At 36.5% G+C, this 10403-nt stretch overlaps 1 protein-coding gene across 1 annotated transcript; it reads right to left on the bottom strand.

The window, feature by feature from the left end:
* Positions 1–4307: 4307 nt before the first annotated feature.
* LOC140081479 (cryptic protein-like) lies at positions 4308–10138 on the bottom strand. The gene is made up of 5 exons (XM_072126256.1): positions 10096–10138; positions 9200–9379; positions 6934–7048; positions 6177–6289; positions 4308–4525 (listed from the first exon to the last, which is right to left on the bottom strand). The coding sequence occupies exons 2-5, from the start codon at positions 9297–9299 to the stop codon at positions 4410–4412; spliced, it is 444 nt and encodes a 147-aa protein (XP_071982357.1). The 5' UTR covers positions 9300–9379; positions 10096–10138; the 3' UTR covers positions 4308–4409.
* Positions 10139–10403: the final 265 nt, after the last annotated feature.

The raw sequence follows: 10403 nt of genomic DNA, 5'->3' as shown, positions 1-10403 counted from the left end.
ACAAATTGCAATGCAATTTCTCAAATATGCCATGTTAGTGCCGATGTATTTTGCCCAACTCATGCCACTGGAGACAAATACCCCAAAAATCATTCTGCAGGTTGTCCCGGGTATAGCAATAACCCATTTGTGGCAATAATCTACAGCTTAGAAGGGAACAAGCAAAAATTAGCTTTTGGAGCTCTGTTTTCAGGCTCTGAAAAAAAGAACTGGCACTTGGAGCACAGACATTTTACATATTTTTGCCACCATGAAGAATTTGTAGATGCCCTTAGGGACCAAACAGTAGAAACCCCTTAGAAAAGTACTCATCTCCATGAATTAATATAGGGGTGTAGTGAGCATTTTAACCCCATAGGTGGATCCCTAGTATAATGCATAATGGATATTGCATAGTAAAAAATATCCATTATATTATCTTGTGCCCAGCTTGTCCCCAGGGGCTATTCAAGACCTAGAAAAAAAAATGATAGATGCGGCTGCTTAAAAAAAAAAAAACATTTACTTACCTCTGCCGTCCCTGTCGGTATCGCACACTGTCATATCTCTGGTCCGTGGCATGCTACATGTTGATATGATTATTATGACACAACATGTTGTAATGCCCAGTGTGGTACACTTGGCATTGTGGCAAAAGGGCTGGCTGAAACTTATAGTGCAATAAAGATATCATAGGTGCTGTAGTGGTATGTTACCCCTGTAGAGCCCTTGCAAACTGTTTAAATGGTGCAAGGATCCTTACCAGTGTTAAGCATGTGTCATTAAAAAAACTGTCTCTTTGCTGTTAGTGATATATTCCTCTACAGCGGCCATTTTGACGAACCAAACAGAAGCCGTTTTAGAGATCAAGCAGACATTTTAGCTTTAGCAGGAGGTTCTATTGACCTGTGCACAGCCATCAAAATGACTGAAGACTTCATCCAGTGTGAAAGTGTTTATAAATTACTATGTTCTCGCTCCTCTCTGCTTGAAGGCCATGTTGTAACTTATACAGAGCTAACACGAGGCCAATTAGTATAAACATTCTGCCTCGGAGAATACAGTGCACAATTTATTAACCTTTTCGGAGAATGTCCTGGTAAATGTATTATGGCCAATAGCATTGCAGTATTTTATCTCCTTGTCACTTCTCCCCTCCCCCCTATGCTGATGATTCTGCATTTGATATATGCCATTGAGCGCTAATAAAGAGGGGAGATTCTACATTTACTAAGAGACTGGTCTGTCTTAGTTTTGTGCTCTTGTCCCAGTACCGGGCAGCCATGAAAGGGTTAATTAGAAAGTCACCTTTACAACCGAAGTTACTGTTTTGATACCTAGATAAAAATCAGTGCATATACTCCAAAACAAGCTTTTAGAGCATACACTTGCCTGATATGTGATAAGAGAGATGGTAGATGACTCTGTGGCTAGATCATGTAACATTAATATGAATGGGACCATTAGTCATGGATGGAGCAGATGAGCCATTCTTCAGCAGTCGCTCTTCTGTCTAAAGTAAGGGATGTAAGATGAGGATGTCCTCTTTCCATGGAGCGGGACAGGCTTGGACAGCCCCATGAGAAAGACGAGAGATAGCAACAGAAAAGGAGAGATTCACTTGCTACGTCAGGGCTTTTTTGAGTGTGAATGTGTTAGTTTACTGAGGTCAGAAACTGGATGCAAGGCCTAACCTGGAGATGGAGGGAGCAGTGCCCTCAGCACATGCCTGGTGTGACTGGCTCCCATCTCTGGTTCAGAGTGTGGAGCTGGGTTCTATTCTCTAGTGGCTTCAGGATGAAGCCTGTCTGAGGAAAGGTCTAGTGACAAACTCTTTTGCATTTGTACAGACACATCCACTAGATGGCAGTATAGAGCAAACATTAATCCATTACACTTTCTCACTTTACAGTAGTCATAAAGCAGTAACAATACCACACACACATGTTCTGTGACATTAAAGGAGACTCCTCACCCACCAACAAGTATTCTTTTCAGTAGATGGGAAATTATTCTATAACACTGATATTTTTTTATGTCTTGTAACCACCATCAGTCTTTTCAAAAAATGTGTTAGCAGTTATCCTAACTGACATGTGATGTATAAAAAATAGCAGGATAAGGTGGCAAACACTATAGAAATGTTTTCTTAGAGTAACACTTTGTTGCAGACAGTGACATATTGCTAAAATGTAAAAACATAAAATATATTACTATTTTTCAGTTTTTAAACCTAAAAATTCAAACCATAAAACTAATAAAATAACAGTCACGTATTCAATAAAGAAGAGAAGAGGCAATTACACAGGAATGCTAGACAATAAGTCACTTTTATTTAATCCTTACCTATGGCTTAAGTGAGGACTGCAGTAATCCAGGAGCTGCTGCATATGCAGTAAATAGGTCAAATGGATAAATTAGGGGAGGGGGCATTTATAAATATATTACCATTTTCTGCATATAAAAAATTTTAGGGAGTTCCCTCAACGTGTAAGTAAAAAGGAGAGGTGACTTTCTCTTCAAAAAATAAATTTGGCCAGGGCTGTATATAAATAAATATTGATATCTAAGGAATGTGTTTAGTGGATATGATAATATATTAAGGGGGTCACAGTCTATGTTTTACAAAGCATGGTCCAGTTATTATCCATATGACTGTAAGTTATTGCGGTATCTTCAAGAGTCCAGTGTGCTCCAAGTAGTTGAAGATTTTTGGGATGCATTAGAAATTTGGAACTCACATGGAGTTCCAAATAACAAATATCACAGAAAAGTTGGTCTGGACTTTCCATGTAGAAAAGTAAAATCTGTTCTTGGAGCTGCCACTGTAAACAGTAGTGGCACCCATTTACAGTTTTCTACTGATATTTCTCTTTCAGTAGTAGCTTGCTTCCTAGCCTTGTCTCTGACTGTAAGTAACCTGCTGACTGGTTCTTGCCTTGAACATAGACCCTATTAGCTTTGCCAATTAAAGTCACCTTGCAGACCTGTGGAAACTTATAGCCATTATGCTCCACTAGAAGATTCTGTAGTAGTTGCATATAGAATGGAACGGAGTGCTGCCTCCGGGGAGTGATTTCGGTGTAGGTAGTGGTTATAGCAATGGATGGTCTCTATTCCTGGAGACCCAATAAGTTGATAAGTTGCAATTATAATTATGTTTTCTATGTAATTCTTTCGATGAAATAACTTTTGAATTGATGTAATCAGCCATCCATTAATCATCCTGAAAGGCATTCCCCGCCTTGGGACCGTTAACGCGCCAAAATATTGGTATATCTCTCATACACATTCAGGCTATGTAACACAATTGATGAAGGATCCGTTCCGGGTCCGAAACCCGTCTTGTTTTTTATTTTAAAATATTTTAATGTATTTATTTTAATAAATCATTCTTGGATCGTATTGCGCCGTGTCTTCCATTGGATCAGAGGGGAAGTCTATTGGGTCTCCAGATTTCAGAGTCATGAATACATCCCCACATAGCACCAAGTAGTAGCTGCAAGATACTCAGTGGTTGACACTCCAGTTTTCTGGATATATAAAAATATAAAAACGGTTAATGTAATTGTATGGAGCTCTTAGTTAACTGTTGATTGTATATTGTTTCTGATGTCATTTATAACTTTATTTATAACGTAATTTGTATTGTCATTTTATACAAGACTCTACTGAAAAGTTGTTAGTACCCAACTTCTGAAATGATTGGGATAACTGATAGTAGGGAAGGTAGTAACCCCTGGTCATGTTTTCCTACAGAGTCTTGTAAAATGTAAACGTCTTTTGTCACTTTCTTCCCATCTAAACACAGAGATTTCACACAAGTGACAAAGAATCTTGAGGCAGCAGTCCAGGTCACACATAGGTCAGGGAACTTTGTTGTCTGTTTTTTGTCAACTTGTCCTGTTCACTTGTGACGAATACAGTTGTTTTCAGAGGTGTAATATCATCTACCTTCATTTTGTCAAAGATAACAGCCAAATTACTGGTATGTATCGAAAACAATCATGATGTATGTAAATGGAAAAAGCATGGAAAACGTCAGATGAAAGGAGATACAGTAATACATGTACAGTACAATACAGATAAAGATGGGCTGATGTAATGGAGAGTATACCCGAAAAGCATAAGTAGGGGTAATAAAATGCAAATGTTTATTAGTGCAATACAGTGTGCAGACCTATTACTAGATGCTTGCTTAAATTAAATATATAGGTAATAAATAAATATCTAATCAAAATACAGCGTTCTTCCTTGGGAAGAGTAAATAAATAATCATGAGCTACAAAGGTTCCTTATTCAAGCTTGGTGTAACAAGTCGCTGTCACTGGAACATGATCCTACAAATCTTATGCCTATTAAGGATAAAATGTCCTCAAGTATCACAATACCAATAGTATATTGTGCACTGTGTTAATATTGGACAGATATCATTGGCAAAATCCAAAGTAGTTTCCAATTAAGAGAAGAAATATGATGAAATTCAATGGATGTAACATTGTTCCACTTGAGTATAATTCTACCTCCTCATCTTCATGTGTATGGTCTGTGAAGAGAGAAAATAAATACATAAGCACATACGTATACTCTGTTTCTGTGGTATTTATCCTATTGATATACGGTAATTGAGATTAATTTTATAAATTGATCTATTTAATAATAAAGGTCAAAAACACAAAAGAAAACCTGAAGGGCAATGAAAAAGCAATTGCAATAGTGACTCCATTAAGAACTTAGCGTTTATCCACACTTCCGTTTTTTTAATAGACAGCATGGACAGCGCACACATCTGTTAAATATAACGATTGCATACATTTTTCTAATTGTATCTATTTGGATACAAATCTATTACGAACCCAAGTTGCTATTGGTATATTAACTCCTCTAGTCCCCTAAAACACAGGTATTTTTATTTATAAAATTACCCATTTTGTTAATTTTCTACACATTTTTTGATTTTCAGTTTTCACTAAAACTGATAACAACGGAAGCCTAATGGACGTGGTGCAAGCAAACAATATTGTAAAGTCCATTGAAATCAAAGGACATTTTACCTGATACAACATTTATCTTTAGAGAATCCGAAAATATTTGGATTTGATTCAGTGCCTGAAAATTGCCAAATCTGTACGGAATTTATGAATTGAGGAATACATTCACTCATGTCTAGTCATCACAGTGTTTGAAGTCCATTTGTTTTCTACATGAAAATTGCTGTGATCAACATATATATCCAGTTTCCATCACCCTCTCTCCACAATATTAACAGGCATGTTAACGAATGTTCATATTATTTATCAGGATCTGTGGGAATGATATTAATGGTTTGATCTGCTGTAGTGATATCATGTTAATAGCCAGTTTAAGCAACTAACTGAGATTCTTAGGTTACTTCTATTGACCCTGGGATAAGATAAGAAAGGGGTAAGAAACTAACACTGTTAATTACATTCCAATGTTACTTTGCCCCATTTTTCTAGAAAATAGTTTACATATACAGGCAGTCCCCTACTTAAGAACACTCGACTTACATACGACCCCTAGTTACAAACGGACCTCTGTATATTGGTAATTTACTGTACTTTAGTCCCAGGCTACATTGATCAGCTGTAACAGTTATCAAAGGTGTCTGTAATGAAGCTTTAATGTTAATATTGATTCTTAGGACAACCCAACATTTTTAAAATCCAATTGTCACAGAGACCAAAAAAGTTCTGTCTGGGATTACAATGATTAAAAATAAGAACAAACCTACAGACCCTATCTTGTATGTAACCCGGGGACTGCCTGTAATCAATATACATAAGACCATTCCCATCATTTTTCTCTACATTGCTATGTTAATATACCATCATCAAACATGGATGAACAAAAATTTTTAGCAGCGAATCTCTTTTCACACAGAGACAATCTGCAACAATCTAGCATCTTTTATATTGCAAAAAAAGTGATCTTTTGTACATTTAAAAATTTAGGAATTATGTTCCTAGGATTCAAAGTTGTAGATATTTGATCCAATAATAGACATGTAAAAAAGAACTTTAAATATAGATAAAAGTCATAATTAGTGTTGAAAAGTAGTATTAAAATTTTGGTTGGGCCGATCTGGACCCCAACTTCTATTGAACCATGTGATTCAGATCTGCTTAACTCTAATTTTATGATTACAGTATTTTGAAAAACAAAAATCAACTTACTGCAATCCTCTTGCAAATCTTCTTTTAAGCAGTGAAATGTGCCATATGCACAGCGACACAACCTACAGCCCCTCCGCACCCAATCTCCATGCCTGATTTTGATGGCACAATTCCTAAGTACAGTAAAAAAAATTGAGACAATGATGAAGTGTCCTAAAGTGTATAGGAAAATCCAAATGATGCATAAATTAGCATTTCCTTCATTACAGTCAAAGATTCGGTTTAGTGTCATAGTCTTGTAACTAAATAGCCAAAGTGAAGTGACCTTTTGGTATTTCCCTGGCACCCAATAAATGGGATTTCTCCAACCTTATGCTTGATTACATTACACAACTCGTATAATATACAGAACATTATGTAAAAAAAACTGTGCTTCAACCACAAGGGAAAAACAATAAACCACTTTGATAGTGGGTATATGTGTGAAGTGTATGATCATAAAAATATGGATTACATTAATGAGAATTAAAAAAATGTACCAAAAAAATAAAATAATTCCCTGTTCTTTTACCTGCTAATAAATGACTAGAAACTGTATTTTACAGGGTGACAACCAATGTCCACTCTTTTACTTTTGCGCATACTTTTGCGCATTCAAAGTTTTCCTATATTTGTATTTTCCTGACTCCATCTCCAGTAAAAGTAGACAGATTCACTTTACAGGACTCTTTGAAAGTTATCTTTCAACTCTACAGAAACTGTTCATTCTGTAACTGAAATTACAAGTCAAGCACTAATATTTTTGTCAAAGCCTTACTTTTTTCTTTCATCATATTCACAGTATCTTCCAGTATAATGCTTTGGACAGGCACAGAAACTTCCTAACACGCATGTTCCTCCATTCATGCAGCAAGTTCTGCTCAGTTTACGGCCTGAAGAAAAACAGACACACTTAGCATCTCCAGCCATAGATAAATTGTATTCTGTCTCTAACACCAAAGAATCTTGAAAGGTTTCCTTTTATTGTCTGGTAAAGCTATAAAATTAGCTGCCTGTTAGAAGTGTTTGTTCAGTGAAGACAGTTTTGTTTATCCAAGGATTAAAGGACAACTACTAGAGATTAGTACTTCTCCTATGGACACTGAAGGGTCCCAGCCTGGGGCTATTACACTGTGGCCTCTAATTATTTATGTTACTGTTAAGTAGCGATTTATAAGCGGACGCATGGAGCCATACAGGCCATAAATGGACCAGGATTTCATTGCAAAGATCAACTGACAGTGATTAGGACATATAGGGCATTTGTCAATAGGTGCTAACCTACCGCAGGCCAAATTATTTTAGTTGCCATTAAAGCTGAACTTACTTTTAGTATTAGTTATTTGTATAGTGGTAAAACATTTGCTGAGCAAACTTCCAAAAATGCTAATCTGAGCATAGATATGAGATCTATAATTTGACCATGGGAATCTTCTGGCCCCATAGAACAGATATTCGCAGAAGGAAAGTAAGCTTCATCCTATGTATATTTCTGGCAGATTTTTATGGAAATAATACACATTTTTAACCACACTGACAGCACATGCCTGAAAAACTTAAGTGAACTTGTGGCTGTGGTTTTCCATAGGAAAGCATTGCTAAGTGTCACTGACATGCTATGGTATGAAGAAAATTGCAACAAACTTGTACTGATTTTTTTCCACTATGCAATTGCTCAACAGATCCACTAGAATTGAACTATGTGTTTGGATCTCTCCATTTCCAGTACTTTCACAATATACTTTAAATAAGCGTTGGCTAAACAGCTTAACCAACTCCCCAATAAAACTGCAAATTCAATTTGGCCAAACATTACTGGAGTGTAATTGGAAAAATAGGAGAAAGTCACTAGGCTCATCTGGGAGCCAAGTACAAAAGAAACAAGCTATTGAATTCCCCTACCCTACTGATGTCAATGAAAGCAGACATGCAGACTGCTTATATTATCTGACAACTTTCTATAAAATGTTAAAAGATGAAATTGCATTGATCCTAACATCTTTTTCTGTTGAGTCTGTACTACTGTGAAATTGGCCCTGGTGTTCAGAGAAGACATTGGCCAGTAATATGCTTCGATCCATGGTACCAAAACATGGACAGTTATTTGATACCAGCTTTCACCTGTTTCAATGCTATGGATCCACCAATTTTCATTAACTCCAAGTGAGATTTGTGAAAAAAAGGGATGGCTGAGCAGCAAATATATTAGCACTAACAATGAAATCATTCACAACATTAGTTCCAGCACAGCAGCTACACCCCCTTCGGAGCACGTGAATCACATGAACCAGTCCCTAAGGTTCAATATCAATCATGTAAAAATAAAAATAGCATCTAGGGTCTTTAGGACAATGTCCAAACGTAAGAATGTTTTCAAACGTAAGAACATCTTTCCCGTCAGAGCGGATTAACATCTATGCAGACTAGCCACTTTCTGTGTCCTTATTCCAACTGAACCTCTCAAATAAAGCCTTTCCAACTTCATCTAGTACTTTTGTTAGGAATATCACAGACAGATGGTGCAGACCATTTTTCTTAAAATTGCAAGGTTTTTTATTTTTCTGCTTACAAAATATCCATAAAAATCCTGCTTTTAAGTACAGCTGTTATGCCAAACTTTCCGACTGCCACAAGGTTTCACCAATCCGTGGCTTCTTCCCATGTACTATGCATTACTGGATTAAGTGGGATAGACTTTATTAGGGAGATTCAGTTGGAGAAAGCACATCGAAAGTGGACAGTCTACATAGATGTTTATCCACTCCGGTGGAAAGGTCTGTTCTTACGTTTGAAGACACACTTAATGTTGGACATTGTCCTAAAAGACCCTGGAACCTATTTTTATATAAATAATATAAGAACTAAAAGTAAGGTAAGTCTTGGGCTGATACACAGATTTTTATGCACTATTTTTATTTCATTTAATGACCTAAAATAAACGTACTAATTTCCAGATTATCATTATAACTGTTCACATTATATGACGCTATTATTGCTAGAAATAGCATGTAAAGTAAATACACAGTAATGTGGGATATACTCACTGTCAGTGAGGCCAGTAAATGGTATAAGTGCTGCTCCGGGATTTTGTGGTTTTCGGACTCCAGTGCTCCCATTGAGTTTTAGAAATAAATCTATGGCCATACTATCATTAATAAGTGAAGGCTTAGATGTTGGATATAAGTTGATTGGGCTCAGGACTGATTCTAGCTCCTTGCAGCTCGCTAAAAAATAAAATTAATTATTATTTTTATTTGTATAAACAAAAGGTTCATGCACCATTGACCTTTCCAACAGAGACATATAGGATGGCTTTGGCCCTACTGACCATAGTATGTTTTTAGAAATGTTATAACTCAAAACAAGAGTATTAGAAATACAGGGATAACGCTTATACAGTATGCATACACTAAGTTATACAGAGTGTTATCCCTGGTGGTAAGAGTTTGGTGTTAAACATACACCTCAATGAACTGGCCTTGTAATGTAGGGCAGGATTGAGACATGCTTTTAACTAATATGTACTTTTATTAATTTGGAATAACTTAAGAGGGTACATGGAAATGCGTCTTCTAAATTAGACAATCCATTTCAAGAAGACCTTTCACTATCACCACCTGCTCCAACTCTTTTTCAACTAGCCCCAAACGCCCATGGGCCTAGACAATCAATGCCATTAGTAGGACCCACCCCACGAGAAAGTAGAGATGCATAATAGCATATTTAGGGCTAAAATTACCTAGAATGGCAGGGGGCTGGGATAAAAAATATCAACTACATTGGATTGAAGTCAAAATTTTTGGCCATGCCATGGTTGTACCCAAACAAATTATGACCAAATATGACCATATTTACTATGATACTAGATATCTACAAAACCTATAAAATGTTTAAGTAAACTAGTGACTGTCAGTTAAAACACATTAAGAAATAGTCTTACCTTTTTTAAAATTGAAAGCCAACAGTGTAAATGTTATCACAATGAGCCTAATAAACAGAGAGCAAACAAGAGTGTTATGACCCTGTAAATTAACAAACTGGAAAAACACTTAAAAAAGTAAATCCGGGGTCACAGGAGGGATGTCAGGCCTAACATAATAAGTGAGAGGATCAATAATGTACCATCAAAATCAAGCATGATAAACCAGGGACACGTACCACTTCCTTCTAAAATCAAATTATGCTAATGAGCCAGAAGGCCTCTGGGGGTGTTGCCAGAGCCCCTCTGTGCTGTAGTTTTACAAGCTG

Source organism: Engystomops pustulosus, chromosome 1 (genome assembly GCF_040894005.1).
Source record: "Engystomops pustulosus chromosome 1, aEngPut4.maternal, whole genome shotgun sequence".
In the NCBI taxonomy this organism is placed as follows: Eukaryota; Metazoa; Chordata; class Amphibia; order Anura; family Leptodactylidae; genus Engystomops; species Engystomops pustulosus.
This window is presented reverse-complemented; position numbering and strand designations above follow the sequence as displayed.

What these genes read in the sequence shown, in the direction of transcription:
- LOC140081479 (XM_072126256.1), bottom strand. Translation starts at nt 9,299, where the DNA reads ATGGCCATAGATTTATTTCTAAAACTCAATGGGAGCACTGGAGTCCGA. An exon ending in GAATATGATGAAAGAAAAAA is followed by an intron (nt 6,290 to 6,933) that starts GTAAGGCTTTGA and finishes TACTGTACTTAG; the next exon opens with GAATTGTGCCATCAAAATCA. An exon ending in AGATTTGCAAGAGGATTGCA is followed by an intron (nt 4,526 to 6,176) that starts GTAAGTTGATTT and finishes CTCTCTTCACAG; the next exon opens with ACCATACACATGAAGATGAG.